We start from the raw sequence: 25,188 nt of genomic DNA, 5'->3' as shown, positions 1-25,188 counted from the left end.
TTCGTGCTGAGGGAAGGCAAATTCTATCTTCTCAGGTTCACAGAAAAAAACCATGGCTCTATTTCAGAGAAGAACCGGGACGTTATCCTGGGGTCACAGGCAACTTTTATCCTTCAAAATAAATTCTCTCTCTCTCCATCCCCCCCCTCCCAAATTATCTGCTCTTTTATCATATTGCTGTTTGTGGCACCTTGCCCTGCAAAAGCTACATAACGACAGTGACTTCACTTCAATTAATATAAGGTGTTAGTGTGGCCACACCTGGAGTATTGTGTTCAGTTTTGGTCTCCTTACCTGAGAAAGGACGTACTGGCGCTGGAGGGTGTGCAGAGGAGATTCACTAGGTTAATCCCAGAGCTGAAGGGGTTGGATTATGAGGAGAGGTTGAGTAGACTGGGACTGTACTCGTTGGAATTTAGAAGGATGAGGGGGGATCTTATAGAAACATTTAAAATTATGAAGGGAATAGATAGGATAGATGCGGGCAGGTTGTTTCCACTGGCGGGTGACAGCAGAACTAGGGGGCATAGCCTCAAAATAAGGGGAAGTAGATTTAGGACTGAGTTTAGGAGGAACTTCTTCACCCAAAGGGTTGTGAATCTATGGAATTCCTTGCCCAGTGAAGCAGTTGAGGCTCCTTCATTACATGTTTTTAAGGTAAAGATAGATAGTTTTTTGAAGAATAAAGGGATTAAGGGTTATGGTGTTCGGGCCGGAAAGTGGAGCTGAGTCCACAAAAGATCAGCCATGATCTAATTGAATGGCGGAGCAGGCTCGAGGGGCCAGATGGCCTACTCCTGCTCCTAGTTCTTATGTTCTTATGTAATTGGCTGCAAAGCATATCAAAAATTCACGGCTCTATATAGTGAGCAGCGCTATATAAAGACTAGACTTTTTTTAAGCCATGGAGTGCTCAAAGAGTAAACAAAGAGAAACTTTAAAGGCTTGATAAGCAGGGCGTACGGTTTAATGTGATTGGCAAAAAAACCAGAGGAGACACAAGGAAAGACATTTTCACACAACTAGTGACGAGGATTTGGAATGCACTCACTGATAGGATGCTGAATACAGATTAAATAGTAGCCTTCGAAAGAGAATTGGAAAAATGTTTGAAGGAGAACAAATTGCAGTGGGAGGGGGAGTAGGACTAACTGGATTGCTCTTTGAAAAAGTTAACACACACTCAAGGGACAAGTGGCTTCCTTCTTTGTCGTGCGATTCAATGATTCTACTAACTTGCTTCTTTATTCCAAAGCCTAAAGAATTGAGATGGAAGAGGAGGAATATTCTTCTAGGTGTCAATGCCATTCCTGAGCCAGTGGCAAGGGGAGTGTGATACTCAGGAAAATCTGGAGGCCAGTTATCCAAGGTTACTCCTCCACCTCCCCCCGCCCCCAAATGCGCAATACCCTTGCAGTTGTACTGCTAGCAAGAACATTTCACTGATGATAATACTGGGTCAATCCACCTGAAGAATTCTCTACTATTCACAGGAGAGAACCAAGCGTAAATCACGCACATTGGAATCATACTCCAGTGCTTCAATATTCACGCTCAGATTGTAGGCACCGCTGGCAAAGCCAACATTTAATACCCATCCCTATCTGCTCCTTGAGAAGATGGTGGTAAGTCTTCTTCTTGAACTGTTAGTCCTTTTAATGAAGGTACTCCCAACAGTACTGTTAAGTAAGGAGTACCAGTACTTTGACCCTGCGATGATGGAGGATTTATATCCAAGTTAGGGGTGCAAGATTCACAAAGCGCACAGGAAAATAAAAATAGGTTGAGATTTAAAATTAAAAGGCACTTTATTCCATTTGATGTTCTCCTCCCAGAACACCATCTCCCCTTTACAGGATCTAATCATTTCCAACAAGCTCAGAGTCCTGGCTGATCACCCACTGGGTGAAAATATACAGAAGGCCCTTGGATAAACCGTCATCATCCATCCAGCAAACGCAGCCAAGCCAGCACCAACGCATTTGCTTAGCAATGAGATGATGCTGAAGGAATTAGCTCACTCCAGGGCCTCTGAGTTGGTGACCATGTCCTGCCAAGAGAACAGAGCATGCGTCTGAGAAAAGGTGGGAATTGTTCAGCCTTTTCCCCTGCCTGACATACGCTGTCCAGGTTTCACCATTGTGGAGGAGTGTGCCAAGGACGGAGGGTTGGTACATTCGCAGTTTGGTATTCTTGGTCAGGTTTCTGCTTTTCCACACTCAGCTTGTACATGGTAGCTACCGATACTGCAATGTGTGCATTGATTAACAGATTGCTGGTGATGGCAGAGCCAAGCTATAGAAAGCTACCAATCTTCCTTCAGCATCACAATGTCAATGCGGATTGATAGCAATATGACAACGTCTTGGCCAATTTGTCTTCCTGATGTTCATGGTCAAACCCAACTCTTTCCCAATGTGAGAGTTTTATCCATTTGTTGCTGACGGTGATCCTCACTTATTGTCACAAGTAGGCTTCAATTAAGTTACTGTGAAAAGCCCCTAGACCATATTCATCATCTGGAGTGTTTGGGTTTTGGTGGGTATATAGGTGACTGCCAACATTAATCTGTGTCAAAAGGTTCTGCTGTAAATAGGACAAACGACAGAGTTTTGGATGAGTTGCTGGCTTGAAGGTCCCTCTCCTTGCGTTTCTCCTCTGCCTGATATGCGCTTGCTTTCGAAAGGCTCACAACATTTGTTTTTTTACAAGAAAGCCAGGGAGGCATCATCAGGATAGATCCAGTGAGGACTTGCTGCACTTCTGTCTTGGATCTCGGACAGGCAAGGCCGATCAGCTTTCCGTCAGATCTGGTGTGTAATCACACACCCTCCGTCGATGAACTGAAGACAGCTATCAGCAGCCAAAAGAGAAGAATATGCCAGGGTGTCAGTGCCAGAACACAATCCTGTTTCACCCCACTGCACATCTCACAGGGTTCCAACGTTGCGTCATCATAGCTGACCTGACCCATGATGTTGGCATGGAAAGAACAGATCACATTGCGCAGCTTCAACAGGAATTTTCTGTAACAGCCTAAATAGACCACCTCTGCTTATATGGTTGACTGTCGTGGTGAGATCGATGAAGGCAATTGCAATAGCCCTCACGAGGACAACAGGAGATCACTAATCGATCTCCCTGTGGGGCTCATGGAGTATGAGTTCTCATGGTAGGGGGCGGAGGCCTGCCCAGCTGGGACTCGTTCTGAGCCCTTTAAATGTTGCTCCCAGACCAGACGGAAGTTCCCATAGTCCCGGGTTGGGACTTTTCAGAACCAGGAGCATGAATAGGCAATTCAACTCCTTGAGCCTGCTCCACCATTCAATACGATCATAGCTGATCTCCTTTCGGCCTCAACCCCACCCTCCTGCCCGTTCTCCATAACTCTTCAACCCCCATTACTAATAAAAATTCTGTCCATCTCTTCCTTAAATTTACTCACTGTCCCAGCATCCACTGGGGCAGTGAATTCCACAGATTCAAAGCCCTTTAAGAGATGTATTTTCTCCTCATCTGTTAAAAATCTGCTAGCCCTTACCATAAAACGATGATCTCTTATTCTAGATTGCCCCACAACAGGAAACATCCGATCTACATCTACATTGTCAATACCTTTCATCGTTTATACCTCAATTTGACCTCCCATTTTCAAAACTCGGGAGAGTATAGGCTTAAACTGCTCAATCTGTCTTTATAAAACAAACCCCTCAACTCTGGAATTAATCTAGTGAACCTCCTCGGAGAAACCTCCAATGCAACTATATTCCTCCTGAAATAAGGGGGCCAAAACTGTGCACAATACTCCAGGTGCGGTCTCACCAATGCCTTGTACAGTCGCAGCAACACTTCTTTACTTTTATACTCTATTCCTTTAGCTATAAATGCCAAAATTCCATTTGCCTTCCTTATTACTTGCTGTACATGCACACTTGTTTTCTGCAATTCATGCACGTGGACACCCAGATCCCTCTGCACCAAAGCACTCAGTTCCTCTCCATTTAGATAATAAGCTGCCTTTCTATTTTTCCAACCAAAATGTTAAATTCCATATGCCCAAATTTTGGTGCACTCGCCTAACATATCCATAGGCACGGTGGCACCGTGGTTAGCACTGCTGCCTCACAGCGACAGGGACCCAGTTTCAATTCCAGCCGTGGGTGACTGGCTGGGTGAAGTTTGCACGTTCTCCCCGTGTCTGCGTGGGTTTCCTCCGGGTGCTCCAGTTTCCTCCCACAGTCCAAAGATGTGCAGGGTAGGTGGATTGGCCATGCTAAATTGCACCTTAGTGTCCAAAAGGGGATAGGTGAGGGCAGGGGCCAGGGCGAGGTACTCTTTCGGAGAGTCGGTGCACACCCGATGGGTCAAATAGCCTTAGGGATTCTATGAGATATCCATCTGCAAATTTCTTATTTCCTCATTGCACCTTACTATCCCAGCCATGTCAGGGCCATCTTCAAAATTGGCTATCGTACCTTCTATCCCTGTACCAAGTCATTAAGATAGATAGTAAACAGTTGGGGCCCAAGGAACAAAGCCTGTGGCACCCCAATTACCCTTAATCCCATGTGATCTTACCTTGTGTATTAACCTTTTGTGCAGCACCATGCAAGTGCCTTCTGGAAGTCCAGATATACTACATCGACAGGATCCCCGTTATCCACTTGGCTTGTTACATCTTTGAAGAACTCTAGCAAATTGGTGAAACACGATTTACCGTTCAAAAAACCATATTGCTTCTGATGGATTGAATTTTGCCTTTCCAAATGTTCTATTATTACTTCCTTAATAATGGATTCTAATAGTTTCCCAACGACAGATGTTAAACAAACTGGTCAATAGTTTCCTACCTTCTACAACTCGATCAAGGTTCACCTCGGCCTTCGCTGCTCCAAGGAGAACAACCCCAGCCTAACCAGCCCCCCTTCATAGCTGAAACGCTCCAGCCCAGGCAACATCCTGGTGAATCCCATCTGCACCCGCTCTAGTGTAATCACTACCTTCCTATAGTGCGGCAACCATAGTGCTCTAGATGTGGCCGAACGAGTGATTTATACAGCTCCATCATAACCTCCCTCCTCTTATATTCTGTGCCTCAACTAATACAGGCAAGTAACCCATATGCCTTCTTAACCACCTTATCTGCATGTCCTGCTGGCATTCAGGGATCTCTGGACATGCAGCCCAAGGTCCCTCTGTACTTTCTAATGTCCTACCGTTCATTTGTTAAACTCCAGGACAGAAGGAAATGCAATTAATAAAGAATGAAACAACACAGTAGGCCACCATTAGGTGCATTGTACATGAAATATGCTTTTCTTAGTATATTTATCTAGTTTCCTTTTGAATGCAATTATAACATCTGCTTCATTAACCTCTGATCTGCATTCCAGATCAAAATTCTGTGTGTTTCAAAAAACATTGTTCTTCTTCTTCGGTGATCACTCAGTATGATTGTCCACCTAAGAAACTATGTCACGGGCGGCACGGTGGCACAGTGGTTAGCATTGCTGCCTACGGCGCTGAGGACCTGGGTTCGAATCCTGGCCCTGGGTCACTGTCCGTGTGGAGTTTGCACATTCTCCCCGTGTTTGCGTGGGTTTCACCCCCACAATCCAAAGATGTGCAGGATAGGTAGATTGGCTACTCTAAATTGCCCCTTAATTGGAAAAAATAATTGGGTACACTAAATTTCTAAAAAATAAAAATAAAAAAAAACATGGGGGAAAGAAACTATGTCACTGGTCATGGGTTCTGTGGGTTCTTGTTTGGTTGATTAGCCCGATCCTAGTCGTATCTTCGGCCGCACAATTGGCAGGTGTTTCTTGGAGATGGGTTTGGGTCCTTGGACTGAGATCATTGGTATTCATGTCTCAGTCTCCTTTTCCGGACCTCCTCTTGCCGTCAGGTGTCTTCGAAGAATTGTATCCCTTCAATCAAGAGGTCCCTCCAAGTAGGTCTCTTCAGAGCAAGGATCTTCCAGAAGTTGACGTCCATGTTGCATTTCTTGAGGTAGCCTTCAGGGTGCCTTTGAAGCGCTTCCTTTGTCCTCCTCTTGTTCGGGAGCCTTCCTTGAGCTTTGGCAGTCAGGAATCTGCCATCCTAAGCACATGGCTGGTCCAGAGGACTTGGTTTCAGATGTCGGTGCTCTTGGCTCCTTAAAAGGACGCAGATGTTAGAATGCCTGTTCTCCCAGCTGATGCGAAGAACTCGTCTCAGACACCGTTGATTGTACCTCTCCAGGGCCTTGAGTTGCCATCTGTATGTAGTCCTAGTTTCTGAGTCATTTAGAAAGGTTGGGAGGACTGCCTTATACACGAGGATCTTAGTATCAGCACTGATACCACGGCAGACTCCCATCCTTAAGCGTCCAAAGCTGACGCTCGAGGATTGGATGCGATGCAGGATCTCCACATCCTACTCCTCACTGATGTACATCACTCAAACACGCAACATTCCCATATCCTGGCCAATTTCCCACAATGGCCGCTTCTCAAAAAAACTGAGGAATAGGCTGTGCAAGGGAGCAATAAGATCACCCAAGTTATATCAATTCAAGAACTGCAACATGTGAGCCACATTAAAATGTTGCAGGACTCAAATATTATTTGATAAATCTCCTGTGAAAAAACTGGAGAAGCTTTACTACATTAAAGGTGCTATCTAAATGCAATGTGAAATGTTGTACATACTTTCTACCATGAGTTGGGGTTGACTACCCCTTTCTCGACAGGTGACCAAGGTAGAGACAGAATCTGTTGCACTAATGAACCAAGCACCAGAATATAATCTCAGCGACAAGAATAGCGTACCTACAAAGTACATCTCCCGCACCTCAGTGAGTTAAGATGCAATGATCACTGGAAGCTGTACTTATACCAATGGCTGATCCTCACCAGGACAAAAGTATAGAAACCAAAATAACAGGGCCAGATACAAGACAAAAACCAGGTAAATCCAATCTCAAAAGTCACCTGTGCATGCATCAGACTCAAGTTATCTGCGCAGCACATGGAAACAAACCTGCTTTTTGTGGCAAACCATGGTAGCTGCACATGAGCGTACCTCAGTCTGGTGACAGGAAAGACTGAAATAAACTTCCCATTCAACAAAGATGATGTCGACTGAAATAGGGGAAACTCAAGGTTCAGTGACTATTACTACTGGAGCTTAGGTTAAAGAGAGACTAAATGCAGGATTTCTTCTGATTTGGGAGAGGGGGTCAACTCCAACTCCATCCACAAGTTTGCTGTCGACACGACCGTAGTGGGTCAGATCTCGAACAACGATGAGTCAGAGTACAGGAGGGGGATAGAGAACCTAGTGGTGTGATGTAACACCAAAATCTCTCCCTCAATGTCAGCAAAACTAAAGAGCTGGTCATTGACTTCAGGAAGCAAAGTATCGTACACACCCCTGTCTGCATCAATGGTGGAATTTAAAATACAGATGGAGGGTGGGAAGATAAAAATCAAACACTAGTGTTTTGTGCTTAAACAAAGGAGATTACAATGGGATGAGAGAAGAGCTGGCTAAGGTAGACTGGGAGCAAAGACTTTATGGTGAAACAGTTGAGGAACAGTGGAGAACCTTTCAAGCGATTTTTCACAGTGCTCAGCAAAAGTTTATACCAACAAAAAGGATGGTGGAAAGAGGGAAAATCGACCATGGATATCTAAGGAAATAAGGGAGAGTATCAAACTGAAGGAAAAAGCATACAAAAGGTGGCAAAGGTTAGTGGGAGACGAGAGGATTGAGAATTCTTTAGGGGGCAACAGAAAGCTACTAAAAAGCTATAAAGAGTCAGATAGATTATGAGAGTAAACTTGCTCAGAATATAAAAACAGATAGTAAAAGTTTCTACAAATATATAAAACAAAAAAGAGTGGCTACGGTAAATATTGGTCCTTTATAGGATGAGAAGGGAGATCTAATAATGGGTGATACCACTGTTTAAAAAAAGGAGGTAGGCAGAAAGTGGGTAATTATAGGCCAGTTAGCTTAACTTCGGTAGTAGGGAAGATGCTGGAATCTATCATCAAGGATGGAAATTGTCCCATTGGGCAGACGCAGCATGGGTTCATAAAGAGGTCAGGCCTAACTAATTTAGTGGAATTTTTTGAGGACATTACCAGTATGGTAGACAACGGGGAACCAATGGATGTGGTATATCTGGATTTACAGAAAGCTTTTGACAAGGTGCCACACAAAAGGTTGATGCATAAGATAAAGATGCATGGCGTTAAGGATAAAGTAGTAGCAAGAATATAGGATGGGTTAATTAATAGAAAGCAAAGAGTGGGGATTAATGGGTGTTTCTCTGGTTGGCAATCAGTAGCTAGTGGTGTCCCTCAGGGATCAGTGTTGGGCCCACAATTGTTCACAATTTACACACATGATTTGGAGTTGGGGACCAAGTGCAATGTGTCTTAAGTTTGCAGACGAAGGGCAGCACGGTGGCACAGTGGTTAGCACTGCAGTCTCACGGCGCCGAGGTCCCAGGTTCGATCCCGGCTCTGGGTCACTGTCCGTGTGTGGAGTTTGCACATTCTCCCCGTGTTTGCGTGGGTTTCGCCCCCACATCCCAAAGATGTGCAAGGTAGGTGGATTGAACATGCTAAATTGCCCCTTAATTGGAAAAAATGAATTGGGTACTCTAAATTTAAAAAAAAAGTTTGCAGACGACACGAAGATGAGTGGTAAAGCAAAACGTGCAGATGATACTGGAAGTCTGCAGAGGGATTTGGATAGTTTAAGTGAATGGGCTAGGGTCTGGCTGATGGAATAAAATGTTGACAAATGTGAGGTTATCCATTTTGGTAGGAATAACAGCAAACGGGATTATTATTTAAACGATAAAATATTAAAGCATGCCGCTGTTCAGAGAGACTTGGGTGTGCTAGTGCATGAGTCACAGAAGGTTGGTTTACAAGTGCAACAGGTGATTAAGAAGGCAAATGGAATTTTGTCCTTCATTGCTAGAGGGATGAAGTTTAAGACAAGGGAGGTTATGCTGCAAATTGTATACGGTGTTAGTGAGGCCACACCTGGAATATTGTGTTCAGTTTTGGCCTCCTTACCGGAGAAAGGATGTACTGGCGCTGGAGGGTGTGAGGAGGAGATTCACTAGGTTAATCAGAGAGTTGAGGGGGTTGGATTACGAGGAGTGGTGGAGTAGACTGAGACTGTGCTCGTTGGAATTTAGAAGGATATGGGGGGATCTTATAGAAACATCTAAAATTATGAAGGGAATAGATAGGATAGATGCAGGCAGGTTGTTTCCACTGGCGGGTGAAAGCAGAACTAGGGGGCATAGCCTCAAAATAAGAGGAAGTAGGTTTAGGACTGAGTTTCGGGGGAACTGGTTTAGCACAGGGCTAAATAGCTGGTTTTTAAAGCAGACCCAGGCAGGCCAGCAGCGAGAGTTCAAATCCCGTACCAGCCTCCCCAAACAGGCGGTGGAATGTGGCAATTTGGGGCTTTTCACGGTAACTTCATTTGAAACCTACTTGTGACAATAAGTGATTTTCATTTCAGTTTTCAACTTCTTCACCCAGAGGGTTGTGAGTCTATGGAATTCCCTGCCCAGTGAGCAGTTGAGGCTCCTTCATTAAATGTTTTCAAGATAAAGATAGATAACGTTTTGAAGAATAAAGGGTTATGGTGTTCGGGCGGGAAAGTGGAGCTGAGTCCATATAGCAGAGCAGGCTCGAAGGGCCAGATAACGTACCCCTCCTCCTTGTTCTTATGCATCAACAGGGCCGAGGTGGAGATGGTTGACAGTTTCAAATTCTGGATGTGCAGATCACCAACAATCTTTCCTGGTCCACCCATGTCAACGCTACCACCAAGAAAGCACAACAGCGCCTATACTTCCTCAGGAAACTAAGGAAATTCGGCATGTCCACATTAACTCTCACCAACCTTTACAGATGCACTATAGAAAGCATCCTATCTGGCTGCATCACAGCCTGGGTATGGCAACTGCTCGGTCCAAGACTGCAAGAAACTAGAGTCGTGACCCACCCAGTCCATCGCACGAACCCGCCTCCCATCCACTGACTCGCTCTACACCTCCCGCTGCCTGGGGAAAGTGGGCAGCATAATCAAAGACCCCTCCCACCCGGCTTATTCACTCTTCCAACTTCTTCCATCGGGCAGGAGATACAAAAGTCTGGGAACACGCACGAACAGACTCAAAAACAGCTTCTTCCCCGCTGTTAGCAGACTCCTAAACAACCCTCATGGACTGACCTTCATTTGGGCAAGCAAGACTCCAAGGATTCGAAGGACATTTCTTCAGAGACAGTTGGGTGGCTCAGGTTTAACTAATTTGTTATTTTATTACCAGGACAGCTGAAAAAGTACTAGGGTGGCTCAAGGATCCGAGTTCCATATGGGGGCAGATGGAGGCGAGCTCTTGTCGTGGTTCTAGTTTGGGATCCTTGGTAAAAGCCTCGCTTCTGTTTTCCCCTGAAAAATGTACCTTGCAGAGGGTTGGTGCAGGCTCAATAGGCTGAATGGCCTTCTGCACTGTCGGAATGGTAGTGGCGTCCACGCTGCAGGTTTGGTGGCAATTTAGACAACATTTTAAGCTCAGCTCCATGTCGCCGTTAGCCCCTATTTGTAAGCATCATCTCTGTTCCAGCAGATTTAGACTGGGAAGTCCAGGTCATTGGGAACGGAGCGTCTTGAGAGGTTTGGGGACCTGTTTGTGGAGGGTATGTTTGTCAGTTTTGGGAAACTGTTGGACAAATTCCAATTCCTAAAACTAACTTATTCAGGTATTTCCAGGTTTGCGATTTCTTGCATTAGGAGATCTCTTCATTTCCCTTGGTACCTTCACCATCCCTCTTGAATAGAGTCTGATATCTTGCCGAGTTGGGTACGGTGAAGATTTCGGACATTTATGGCCAGATCCTGACAGTGGAGCAGGATCTGTTGGACGAGGTGAAGAGGGAGTGGGAAGGTGAGCTGGCTACGTTTTTTTGGGGGGCGGGGGTGGTGGGTGGTGGGGGTTTGTTGTGGAGTGAAGCTCTTCACAGGGTCAACTCAACCTCCTCAAGCACTAACTTCAGATGATTTAGTTCAAGATGGTGCACAGGACACATCTGACCAAGACGAGGATGAGTGTTTTTCTTTTCCTCGGGGGTGGAGGATAGGTGGAAAGGGTGTTCTTGAGGGCTGGTGAATCATACCCATATGTTCTGGTGTGTGTTAAACATTTAACCTTCTGGGTCTCCTTCTTTAACACCACGTCAGAGATTCTTGATATTGAGCTGGAGCCTTGTCCGCTGGCGGCCATTTTTGGGGGTTTGGACTCACCAGTTCTGCAGACAGGGGTGAAGGCAGATGGCCTCGCCTTTGCCTCATTGATAGCCCAGAGGGGAGTTCTAACTGGGTGGAGACCTCCTACTCCGTCCAGTACCTCAGCCTGGTTGGGTGACCTAATGGATTCCTATATCTAGAGGCAGTCAAGTACAGCATTAGGAGGTTGGGAGAAAGGTTCTATTCACGATGGCAGCCATACAAGTCTTTCTTCAAGGAGTTAGTCACTGTCAGCTATTGCCGGGGGGGGGGGGGGGGGGGGGGGGGGGGGGGGGGGGGTAGTTTTTACTTTATGCTGAAGAGTTGAGTTTACTGGGGTTAATTATTGACTGTGCTATTCATGCCTTGTGCCTTTATGGATTTGTTGTTTAGTATGGCGTTACTTTGTTATAATGAAAATTTCGTCAATAAAAACAGATTTTGAAACAAAGATCTCCTGTTGCTAAACACTGCCGATTTGGAAAAAGGGACCTAAAATGTACAGCAGAGTAACAGGTCCTTGCTAGTGATCCTTGCTCCACACAATTCTCCTTTCATCCTGCATCATTCCCTGAATTCCCTATTGGATCTATTAGCGACTATTTGATATTTATGTTCGGATTTTTGATCTCCCTGACAATTAGAAACACTGCTATCAGTTCACGTGGCAACAAGTACCACCTTCTCATCATTCTGTGTAAAGTAATTCCGTCTAAGTTATTTTATCTGTTACTATCACGTCTTTATTACCTGTTTGTTCGGGTCTTACCCACAAGTGTACTTCAACCCCTTCATTATTTTAAAAAGACCTCCATCAGGCCTCCACTTTGCCTTCTAAAATTGCACAGGTACAGAATTAGGCATCCATTATGAAGTGATGTGGTCCCACACGCCAGCGGAAGTTAATTTGAGTCCAAACTCCAACAGCCTTGTATGAAATGAACAAAAGCAGCTGAACCTGCAGTGCCAGCTTTTGGCACTTGAGCTGCTCAAATGCAGTATATCACTTTGGATCTCTAGTGACAGAATGCAATACTGCATTCTTCAACTCAAAACTCATTGCCTTTGTGGCAAAAGAAAATTGACCACCATAATTAAAAATGATCTACAGTTTACGTTGACTGCAGTGTCATTGCCCACTAGGCAAAAGATTTACAAGCCACTCTCAATCTCTTCTGGGCAGCACGGTAGCACAAGCCTACTGTACCAGCCTCCCCGGACAGGCGCCGGAATGTGGTGACTAGGGGCTTTTCGCAGTAACTTCATTGAAGCCTACTCGTGACAATAAGCGATTTTCATTTAATTTCATTTTCACAAGTGGATAGAACTTTGGCTTCACAGCGCCAGGGTCCCAGGTTCCATTCCCCGCTGGGTCACTGTCTGTGTGGAGTCTGCATGTTCTCCCTATGTCTGTGTGGGTTTCCTCCGGGTGCTCCGGTTTCCTCCCACAGTCCAAAGATGTGCAGATTAAGTGGATTGGCCATGATAAATTGCCCTTAGTGACCATAAAGGTTAGGAGGGGTTATTGGGTTATGGGGATAGGATGGAAGTGAGGTCTTAAGTGGGTCGGTGCAGACTTAATGGGCCGAATGGCCTCCTTCTGCACTGTATGTTCTACGTTCTTCAATTCTGCATACAAGAAACACAGCCTGTCACTGAATATTGCCAAAGCAAAGTTATTAACAACCCATACCTGATCAGTTATTTTAAAAATAAATTTAGAGTATCCAATTGTTCTTTTTCCCATTTAAAGGGTAATTTAGTGTGGCCAATTCACTCTTCATATTTCTTTGGGGTTGTGGGGATGAGACCCATGCAGACACGGGGAGTTTGTGCAAACTCCACACGGACAGTGACCCGGGGCCGGGATTGCACCTGGGTCCTCAGCGCCGTGAGGCAGCAGTGCTAACCACTGCATCACCGTGCCATCCATACCTGGTCAGTTCTGCTGAACACTTCCCATACCATGAGAGCCACCACTCTCAAAGACTCCCACTAACAAGAGGGTCCAAGACCAGTAGGATATCGGCATAGTGGCAATGCCACTGAACTACTGGACTAGTAATTCAAAGGTCCAGGCAAATGCTCTGGGAACAGTATTCAAATCTGGAGGGCACTGCCAAAATTGCGAGAGTGGTCCCACAGACTAGTCAAGCAAAGCCTGACATTGTCGTACTAAATCATCCTCTGCAGCAATGTGCCATACATGAACATCACCATCCCTGAGCATATTCTGTACCACTAGCATAGACAGCAGCACAGATACATTCAGTTGGGAGGGAGTTACAAAGGAAATAGGAGCAGAAGTCGGCAATTCAGCCCTTCGAGCCTGTTCCACCATTCAATCTGATCATAGCTGATCTCTTCTTGGTCTCAAATCCATCTCCCCATCTGTTTCCCATATCCTTTAACCCACTTTTTACAAATCAGAAATATATCAATCTCCTTCTTGAAACCATTTAATGATTCAGAGTCCACCGCACTATGGGGCAGCAAGTTCCACAAATTCACCACCCTCTGCGAGAAGCAGTTCCTCCTCATCTCAGTTTTAAATCTACCGTCTCTCAACCTATATCTGTGACCGTGATGTGGAGATGCCGGCATTGGACTGGGGTGAGCATAGTAAGAAGTCTTACAACACCAGGTTAAAGTCCAACAGGTTTGTTTCAAATCCTAGGTTTCGGAGCACTGCTCCTTCCTCGGGTGAATGAAGAGGTATGAGCTAGAAACATAATATGGACAAAGTCAAAGCTGCAAGACGATACTTTGAATGCGAGCATTTGCAGGTAATTAAGTCTTTACAGGTCCAGAGAGAGGGGTAATCCCAGGTTAAAGAGGTGTGAATTGTCTCAAGACAGGACAGTTGATAGGATTTTGCAAGCCCAGGCCAGATGGTGGGGGGGGGGTGAATGTAATGCAACATGAATCCAAGGTCCCGGCTGAGGCCGTTCTCATGTGTGCGGAACTTGGTTACAAGTTTCTGCTCGGCAATTCTGTGTTGTCACGCGTCCTGAAGGCCGCCTTGGAGAACGCTTACCCGAAGATCAGAGGCTGAATGCCCTTGACTGCTGTTCCCCGAATGGAAGGGAACATTCCTGCCTGGTTTAGCACACTGGGCTAAATTGCTGGCTTTTAAAGCAGACCAAGGCAGGCCAGCAGCACGCTTCAATTCCCGTACCAGCCTCCCCGAACAGGCGCCGGAATGTGGCAACTAGGGGCTTTTCACAGTAACTTCATTGATGTACCAGGAGCAAGATCAGTCACAGCGATAAATAAGCTGTCAACCTAATGAGATGATTTTAGGAATATTAGGTTCTAAATATTGGGACAAGTTAAGAGTTAAAAGCCTGGGGTTAGAATGTATTTTACTGAATGGTCTGTTTTTAAAATAATTGATTTCGCTTTTCCATGGAACCCTAGTGCAGAAGGAGGCTATTCGGCCCATCAGGTCTGCACAGACCCTCTGAAAGACCAGCCTACCTAGATCCACTCCCCCACCCTATTCCTGAAGCCCCGATAATCCCATCTAATGTGCACATCATTGGACACGAAGGGCAAATTAGCATGGCCAATCCACCTAACCTGTACATCTTCACCAAGAGAATGAGATAGTAGATGTGGAACTCGGGGAGAGACACTATGGGGTTCTTGAGAAAATTGTCATCGGGAGTGACAGGGTATTGGAGGTGGTGGCAGGCTTAAAAGTGGACAAATCTCCAGTCCGGATGAATTGTGTCCCACGATGATCTACAGAGCTTGGGTAGTTTTTGCAGCTGGCAGGTGAAATTGACCAAGGAATGTGTTTTTCAGTCTGGGCTAAGTGGTTTGCCTGGGGAAGTCCCTGGGGAGTTAATGTGCACAGAGAGAATTAGCTTTTTCAAGCTTGGGGAGATGAAGTCATTGCTGGGTGGAGCCAAGGAAGGCTGAGAAAGACATCTAGAAAGCATTAGAGATGGAGTTAGTGGAGAAACCTTGGAGAGAGTTGCCTCCTGGTCTGTCTGATGCTGGGTCCACAATTATCCCAATGCAAGATAGATTGAAATCTGTATGTTTCTTTTCTTGTTTAATGGTAAATTAAAAGGTGTAAATTGTACAGTTGTTCTTTTTGGGTGAATTTAAAAAGTTTAATATTGTAATGATAATACATTTTTAAAATAACTAAACCCCATTCTTCATATAATCACTCCTGGAGTGAATCATTATTTCCACACATAAATAAACTAAAATAGTGGGGTTTAGTTCAGTATCCTAGCCATTGTAAAGCAGCCATAATCCCAGATGACCATAGGCCGTTTTCCCCTTTGAGGGGGAGAGCTGACTGGTGGTGGTTTACCCAGAGGATCATAGCTCAGTTGCCTCAACGGCTGGTTTGTGATCCAGATCGAGGCCAACAGCACGGGTTCAATTCCCGTACTGGTTGAGGTTATTCATGAAGGCCCCGTCTTCTCAACCTTTCCCCTTCACCTGAGGTGTGGTGATCCACATGGCTCTCCTTCTTCTGAGTTTTCAGTGTCAACTTTGTGGATTACTTTTGGGATAACTGTGTGGTGCGAGAGCTTTGCCTTGCAGTATTTCAAAGGGTCCAATTCTGTTGCAGTGGAAGCATTGGACTGCACTCAGAGGACACTGATCTCTGCTGTTGAGGGTGCTTCGCATCTCAGCGCTGGCAAGGTCCCTCTGCTGGGATGTTCAGGAATTGCTTTCACTGACTTGTATTGTCAAGTGTTTTTTGACCTGATAAGCTGGACTGAGGATTGGCTTCTGTTCCATGATTTATCCGCTCCCCTCGTGCAGTTCAGATAGTCAACTATCTGAATTGCCTTGTCTAGGGTTGGATTATATTAAGCTTGCAGGAGGTCAGAGAGTAAACCGCCTGTGACACCCACCACTATTCTGTCTGATGAGTTCAAACTTTAAATGTCCATATGCAGATTCCTCGGACGTCCCGTAGAGATCATTTATGAAGGAATCAACAGGTTACCCAGGCTGTTAAGCTCCCTTATTCAATTTAACTAACTCCAATATTCCATTGGTTTGCAAGTTGAAATAAGTACCCCGTCTTGAAATGTCTTCTGCAATCAGCCCGATTGAGTAAAGAAACTTCTTCACTTACTCTTCTGACTTTTAATTTAAACTAGAAGCGATGCTGTAACTTAAAAATCTTTTCTGCCAAAGTTGCCAATTTTGTGACTGGTCTGGCCTTTGGCTTAGTCCAAACTGAGTTTAAAGTGCTGAATTGGTTCATGTTAAAGATTTTGAAAATTGTGGAAACAGTTTTTAAGAGCTAACGGGCTTCCAAGATGGTATCACTGTTCATTGAGATGCAAAGAATTTTCTGCTTTTGCCTTTTCAACAAGCTCCCCAAAATGGCAATGGCGCATTTCTTGAAGAAAAACCTTTCAACAATGGCTGCTCGGGTCAGCTGTCTGCGACTTCTTTTATTCAGTGATTTGTTTATACGGGTAACAAGGCATTCAAATTTAAATGTAAGCTTGTTGTTTTCCAAGTTGGATGTCATAACATTGGCAAGAGATTTGAATAATCTTTTTATTTTCCAACCTTGGGGGCCACATGTTGATGCTCTAATTCAGGGATCAGGTTTTAGCAATGGATTGCGTTCAACTAGCACTTCTAACATTAGATTAGTGAAGGGGTTTTCAGGGCCAGCTGCAGCCTGGACCTTTAAAATATTTAGTTCAACCTTACAGGCTCAGTGGACTTTGCATTCTGAAGCTGGATGTCCAAGGGAGATTTAATGGGGTCTTCTGCGGCAGCAAATATCTCTGCCTTCGGCTTCCAGGCTCTTTTCTCTGATGTGTTTTCAGGCAAATACTCCCTCAGGTCAAAATTTCCGTTGAGGTTCAGCATTTTAGTGAGGTTGACATGTCACCATTTGGGAGGGAGTTGGTTACAAAACATTGTCTTTTAATTCTTCTAAGAATTCTTCATAGTCTTCAGTAGGTTAACAGCAAGTCTTTATTCACTACTCAACTATATACGTATACATGGGGTGATACACAGCTGCCTCAATAGCACCAGGGACCCAGGTTCAATTCTGATCTCGGGTGACTGTCTGTGTGGAGTTTGCACTTTCTCCCCATGTCTGCGTGGGTTTCCTCCGGGTGCTCCGGTTTCCTCCCACAGTCCAAAGATGTGCGGGTTAGGTGGATTGGCCATGCTAAATTGCTCCTTAGTGTCCAACGGCTGGGTGGGGATACAGGGCTAGAGCAGGGATTGGGCCTAGGTAAGGTGCTCTTTCACAGGGTCGACACAGACTCAATGGACCAAATGGCCTCCTTCTGCACTGTAGGGACTCTATGAATACACAGTAAAGGATACAAGCAAGGTGCCAACCCCATGTCTAGGTCTTCACACAACTCTGCTCAACACCACACTGACCCTAGATCTGGATCACATGCCTTCTTACATAACTTGTATACAAAGATCTGCAAGTCAAGAATCAGTCTGGTCAGTCACATGAAAAATCCATGGCAGAAACACACAATCAAGAGTAGATATCATCCTCAAATCGAGGGACAGCTGCAGTTCTGTGAATTAACAGCCATGATTGGATGAATAGGAGAGAAGGCTCGATGGCCAACTTCAGCTCTGACCTCTTAAGTTTATTCTTTTTAACCTTGAGTACCTGCCCTGTCAACCCCCCTTATAACCTTGAATGCTTCAATGAAATTACCTCTCACTCTTCTAAACTCCAGAGAATATAGGCCCAGTTTACTCCACCTCATCATAGGACAACCCTGTCATCCCAGGGGCCAATCTAGTGAATCTAGAGACTGTACCGCCTCCAAAGGCCAACGTGACATTGACCCAGGCCTCCTCCGCCGGGCTACTAGGGACGCAAAGGCCAGAACACAGAACACCGGCCTCATTCGCCTCCTGCACTCCCGGCTCCACTGCAACCCCAAATATTGCGAGTCCCCAGCCTGGATTGACCCTGGACCCTACCACCCTCGATACCGTCCTTGCTACACCCTTCCAAAATTCCCCCAGCGCTGGGCATGCCCAAAACATGTGGACATGGTTTGCTGGGCTCCCTGAGGACCTAATACACCTGCCCTCGGTCCCAAAAAACCGGCTCATCCTTATCCCGGTCATATGAGCTCTATGCAGTACCTTAAACTGTATGAGGCTAAGCCTCGCACACGAGGAGGAGCAGTTCACCCTTTCTAGGGCATCCGCCCACGTCCCCTCCTCAATCTCCTCACCCAGCTCCTCCTCCCATTTATCTTTCAGCTCCTCCACCGAAGCCTCGTCTACCTCCTGCATCACCTGGTACACTTCCGAGATCCTCCCCTCTCCAACCCATACCCCCGAGAGCACCCTGTCCTGGACCCCACGCGGCGGCAGCAGAGGGAACTCCATCACCTGTCGCCTGACAAACGCCTTACTTGCATTTACCTAAAGGTGTTCCCTCGGGGGGAGCCTGAACTTCCCTTCCAGCTCACCCAGGTTCGCAAACTTCCCGTCTATGAACAGGTCCCCCAGCCTCCGTCTGGATATTTTTTTTATTCGTTGATGGGATGTGGACGTCGCTGGCTGGACCAACATTTGTTGCCCATCCCTGAAAGCATTTAAGAGTCAACCACATTGCTGTGGGTCTGGAGTCACGTGTAGGCCAGACCAGGTAAGGACGGCAGATTTCCTTCCCTAAAGGACATTACTGAACCAGATGGGTTTTTTATGACAATCGACAATGGTTTCATGGACTTTTAATTCCAGATTTTTATTGAATTCGAATTCCACCATCTGCCCTGGGATTCTGGATTACTAGTCCAGTGACAATATCACTATGCTACTGCCTCCCTGTCAAACTCAAATCCCCTTCTGAAAAATCTCCACTCCTCTCTCTTCCAAGATGTTTAGACAAAATGTTATCACCTGTCCTTATACCTCATGTGGTTCAGTCTCAAATTTTGTTTGATAATACTGCAGTTGGGCACCTTGGGACATTTTACTACATTAAAGATGCTATATAAATGCAAGTTGTTGTTGATATTCAGAATCCTGGTGGTATTATTTTACTAAACGGTCACATATACTGCATCTACCACTCCCTGCAAAAGATAGGAAGTGATTGGTAACAGGAGTTTACAGGAGCCAAATATAAATCTTCAGCTCAACTTATACTTTGGGGTGGATTCTCCGCACACCGACACCGAAATCGTGGCCGGTGCCGGGGCAGAGAATCCATTTCCCCGCATGGAATCGGGACTGCCGCCAGTTCCCCGATTCTCTGGGCCCTGAAAATCGGCATACTCAGAGAGTACGCCGCATATTACCTACCTGCAGCCATTGCTGGAGGCCCGCCCCGCCATTCTCTGCCCCTGACTGCCCAAAGTCCCGACGACGTGGATCTAACATGGTCCTGCCAGCCGGGATAAAACCTGGTCCGGGGACGGGCTGATCGGAGGTCGGGCGTGCCTTCTATGGGACCAGGCAACTGTTGGGCGGGCAGTCCGGGTCGGGCACGTGGCCTATCGGCGGGGGGGGGGGGGGGGGGGGGGACAGTACGGCCGCTGGAGGCCGCCGCCATGCGCATGCGCGGCCTCTGACCCCGCAGTGCAGGGTCACGTATCTGCAGCAAAAGCTGCTTGTTTTACGATGGATCACTGCTAGCCCACTGCAGGGCTAGGAATATGTGGCCATTTGCGTGAAAGGCCACAGGTTTTATGACGGTGTCGGAACATAGTCCCAAAAACAGAGAATCCAGCCCTAATGCCACACTACCAGTTAAGGATTATTTACAGAATAATCGTCCCAACAAATGTTCAGAAAACTAATCCCCAACACCAGTCAAAAGAACACACAGGCCGGGATTCTCCTTCGGCAGCGCACGCACGCCTCCGCATTGCCCAACCGCGTGAGGGTGGCCACAATGGGAATCCCCATTGGCCGGCTGCCGGGACAGAAAATCCCACTGCTGGTGGGGAAAACAGGTGCTGTGGGACGGAGAATCCCGCTGCTGGTGGGGAAAACGGGTGCTGTGGGACGGAGAATCCCGCTGCTGGTGGGGAAAACGGGTGCTGCGGGATGGAGAATCCCGCTGCTGGTGGGGAAAACGGGTGCTGCGGGACGGAGAATTCCGCTGCTGGTGGGGAAAACGGGTGCTGCGGGACGGAGAATCCCGCTGCTGGTGGGGAAAACGGGTGCTGCGGGACGGAGAATCCCGCTGCTGGTGGGGAAAACGGGTGCTGCGGGATGGAGAATCCCACTGCTGGTGGGGAAAACGGGTGCTGCGGGACGGAGAATCCCGCTGCTGGTGGGGAAAACGGGTGCTGCGGGACGGAGAATCCCGCCCATAATGTTCCATTCAGTTGGCAAATTCAGTGCCCACCATGGAACAGACTAATCCACGTCAGAAATCACCTTCAGCCAGTTCGTGGTCTGGTCACATAGACAAGTTCCAATTGGAAAAATCAATCTGGTCTTTATTCTAAGGTCTTCCGGAAATAAACTTTAATTCATATAGTACCTTGATTTTAGGGAAACCTCCCAAGGTTTCACAGAGGTTATGAAAGAAAATTTGGCATTGAGACAAAGGAGGAGATAGGAGGGCAGCATGGTGGCACAGTGGGTTAGCCCTGCTGCCTCACGGCAGCGAGGTCCCAGGTTCAATCCCGGCTCTGGGTCACTGTCCGTGTGGAGTTTGCACATTCTCCCCGTGTCTGCGTGGGTTTCGCCCCCCACAACCCAAAGATGCGCAGGGTAGGTGGATTGGCCACGCTAAATTGCCCCTTAATTGAAAAAAAAATGAATTGGGTACTCTAAATTTATATTTAAAAAAGGAGATAGTACCCTAACCCTAAAGAGCTTCTCAGAAGAGGAACAAGAGGTAAAGAGATGGAAAGATTTGGGGATGGAATTTGAAAGCTCAGAGCCAAAATCACCAAAGGCATAGTTGCAAATGGTGGGTCCGAGGGAATGGGACAGATTTGTTGGAGCAATACACGTGGTCTGGCTTTGGATTCTTACCTCAATTAGCTATCAGGAGTATAGCTGAGCACAAGAGTTCAACCCAGTGGTCTGTCATTTTCCCCTTCACCCACATCAAACTGATCTGTTAATTTATCTAATTACTATTTGTGAGAGCTTGCTCTATGCAAATTAACTGCTGAGTTTCCTACATTACAACAGTGTCCGACTCTCAAAATTACTTCACTATTAATAAAGCTCTTTGGAACATTTTGAAGTTATAAAAGGCACTATTAAACGTAGATCCTTATTTAAACTCCCACAATGTAATTAAATACACCAGCTTTCTGCCCTTTCCAATAACTTTGATCCTCCTTGGGTCTTCCACCATTCTCTGCACTGTTTGGTAAATCCCAAGACTCTTCTGTCTTGTCAGCAAACCTTGTGATTGTGTTGTTTATCCCCAAATCCAAAATTATTGATGCATAAGCTGAGGTCAAAAGAAAAGATCCTGGGTACACCACTCCCAACTCTGCAGTCCGAGCAGGACCCATTCACACTAATCCTGTCTTCCCTGTTTTATATTCAACCCATTTCATTTTCTGATACCATTTCCCTGAATCATTCCAGCAAACACTACATTAAATCCCTTCTGAATTTCCATAAATAGCTTCAACATTCATCTAAATCGGCAATCCTTAAAAAGAAAAACATTACATTTGATAAACACGACTTAGCATTCACAAACACCATGCTATTTATCCTCGATTAACTCAGGCATTTTCACTACTAATTAAGATTATTACTTTTCGATTCCAAGAGTTTTCCTAGACCTGGTCTAGGAAACTGGTCATATGTTAAGCTGGTTTACACTTCTCCCACCCCCCTTCAGGAACATTATACTAATAATAACAATTAGATGGTTTCACAGGTCGGCGCAACATCGAGGGCTGAAGGGCCCGTACTGCGCTGTAGTGTTCTATGTTTCTATGTTCTAATCATCTTTATTGTCACAAGTAGGCTCACATTAAGCCCCTAGTCACCACACTCCGGCGCCTGTGCGGGTACACAGAGGGAGAATTCAGAATGTCCAAATTACCCAACAAACACGTCTTTCAGGACTTGTGGGAGGAAACCGGAGCACCCGGAGGATACCCACGCAGACACGGGGAGAACGTGCAGACTCCACACAGACAGTGATCCAAGCCAGGAATCGAATCTTTGCCCTGTGAAGCAACAGTGCTAACCACTGGGCTACTCTCTTGCCCAAGTGCAATCTGCATAGCTGCATTGAAAAATGCGGCAGAACCTCCACCATCTCCTTTCGCTTCTTTCAGAAGCTGAGGGTGCAGCATTCAGGGCTGAAGTGATTTAACCGACCCGAGTCCTACTGATATTTATCTACCTTTTAAAACCAACTCCTTTCTTCACCCTGTGAGATGTCAGAAACACACCCAAGAGCTGCCGAGCTTTGTCCATCAGATGCAAGAATTACCATAGGATAGGTTCCTATTCCTATTACTTTGCTCATAAAACGACTCATTGTTTTGACTGGATATTAAAGATCCCAAATTTATATTCAGATAGTAGGTAGTTCTCTGGGCCAACATCATTCCCTCATCCAACATCACCAAAACTTAATTGGTGATCTATCTAATTTATTTGTTTAAAAAAAAAAACATACATATCTGCACACCAAAATAGCTCACTGCATAAAACAACAATTGAGACATTTGATAAGCCATTATAAAAAATGTCTTTCTTATACATAGAATGATACAGCACAGCAGACCCCCATTCGGCCCACCATACTTGCGCTAACCCTTTGAGACAGCTAGCCTATTCATCCTACCTCCCTGCTCCTGCCCCAGAACTCTGCAAATGGGTTTCCTTTTCAAATACGTATCTAATTTCCTTTTGAATATTATTGAATCTACTTCCACTGCCCTTGCAGCAGCTCATTCCAAATCACAACAACTTCCTGCAAAAAAAATGTAATCTTCCCTCTGGTCCATTTGCCAGTTACCTGTGTTGTGTGGTTACTGATCCTCCTGCCGATGGAAACAGTTTCAACTTATTTCCTCTCATCAAAACCTTCCGTAATTCTGGACATCTCCAGTAAATCTCCCTTTAACCTTCTCTGTTTTAATAAGAACAATTCCAGTTTCTCCAGTCTCTCCATGTAACTGAAGCCTCTCATCCCTGGTCCCTTATTAGTGAATCTCCTCGGCACCCTCTCCAAAACCACGGCATTTTGAGGGTAGCACGGTAGCATGGTGGTTAGCATAAATGCTTCACAGCTCCAGGGTCCCAGGTTCGATTCCCGGCTGGGTCACTGTCTGTGCGGAGTCTGCACGTCCTCCCCGTGTGTGCGTGGGTTTCCTCCGGGTGCTCCGGTTTCCTCCCACAGTCCAAAGATGTGCGGGTTAGGTGGATTGGCCATGCTAAATTGCCCGTAGTGTCCTAAAAAGTAAGGTTAAGGGGGGGTTGTTGGGTTACGGGTATAGGGTGGATACGTGGGTTTAAGTAGGGTGATCATGGCTCGGCACAACATCGAGGGCCGAAGGGCCTGTTCTGTGCTGTACTGTTCTATGTTCTATGTTCTGTCTTAAATGTGACACCCAGAACTGGACACAATACTACAACTGAGGCCTAAACAATATGTTATATGGACTCAGCATCACTTCTTTGCTGTTGTACTCTGTGCCTCTATCTATAAAGCTAAAGTATGTTTTTTTTTGAACCAACACTGCCACTGCCCCTTTAGTTATAAAAATATTTATGCATTCTGTGTAGTGGTCTGGCATATCAGGCAGAGAGCAAAGAAACGTCACACCACAACCGTGCACAATGCAGCAACACACTGCAAATCCCATCATTTCTTCCGTCATCAGAGACCATTGCAAGTCGTTACCATGGGAAACCAAATAAAGTCATGACAACAACTGCAATTAAAAGCACACAGATAATTTTAGAATCATAGGATAGTACCCCACCTATGGAGGCCATTCAGCAAATAGCGCTTGCTATTTTGAAAAGCAATCAAGTTAGTCCCACTCCCCCATTTTTTCTCCACACTCCTGAAAATCCTTTCTCCTCGTATTTATCCAACATCCTTTTGAAGTCTACCAGGGAATTGGTATCCATCATCTCATGCAAAGGTCAGGGAGGTAGGTTAATACGTAACAACCATAAAAATCACAAACTCTACCCCAAATGTGCTGAGTTACATGATCTCAGCCAGTTGGGGTGGGCCAACTGGCCTCCCCTGTTCTGCTTTGGAAGACAAGGCAAGAAAAGATTTTAAAAATGAACTTCATCAGCCAGGGGCTGGGCCCAGAATCCAGCTGCCTGTCAGAAGTGCTTGCACAGCCGTTAAGTGAAGGACAGGATCAAGCGTGCCTATGACGTATACCACATCCCTGCAGGCAACTGGCCCACTGACACAACTGCCAAGACACACAAGTGAATAAATCGACACTGGAGAGCAACCAGCATGTAGTAAATGCCACAAGGGAAACTTGGGAGATGAAAAAGTCAGGAAGCAGGGCCATTTCAGCAGAAAGACGGTTAACTCCTGACACACAACATGAGTGGCAAATCAGGTTGGTGCACTCACCGGTTTTTCCTTCTTTTGTATTTTCATGATCCAATTTGCAGATAGCCAGCTTAGTCTCTGCAATGATAGTCACACAAATATTTTGTTAATAGTCATCAGACATATATGCATGAAAGAAATATATTATTTGTAAATTTCCCATGCTGTAAGCCATGGCCAGTCCATGAATAGAGAAACTAGATTATTTGCTCCACAGATCCACCTAGTGTTGAAGCCAGCAAATATATTGTGACAGCTGAGAGAAAAATTGAATAACTGTTGACATAGCAATTTGTAATGCTAGATGATAACCATCTTAACAAGGAGCACGGTTTATATGCATGAAGTGC

General features: G+C 45.8%; 1 protein-coding gene across 1 annotated transcript in view; it reads right to left on the bottom strand.

The window, feature by feature from the left end:
- The window catches only part of chd6 (chromodomain helicase DNA binding protein 6), a 210,252-nt gene extending 185,299 nt beyond the window's left edge, over positions 1-24,953 (bottom strand). Inside the window, 1 exon segment of the mRNA XM_038803834.1 lies at positions 24,860-24,953. Within this exon segment, the coding sequence (XP_038659762.1) occupies positions 24,860-24,886 (27 nt within the window). The 5' untranslated portion in view covers positions 24,887-24,953.
- Positions 24,954-25,188: the final 235 nt, after the last annotated feature.

This window comes from Scyliorhinus canicula, chromosome 7 (genome assembly GCF_902713615.1).
Source record: "Scyliorhinus canicula chromosome 7, sScyCan1.1, whole genome shotgun sequence".
Taxonomy (NCBI): domain Eukaryota; kingdom Metazoa; phylum Chordata; class Chondrichthyes; order Carcharhiniformes; family Scyliorhinidae; genus Scyliorhinus; species Scyliorhinus canicula.
This window is presented reverse-complemented; position numbering and strand designations above follow the sequence as displayed.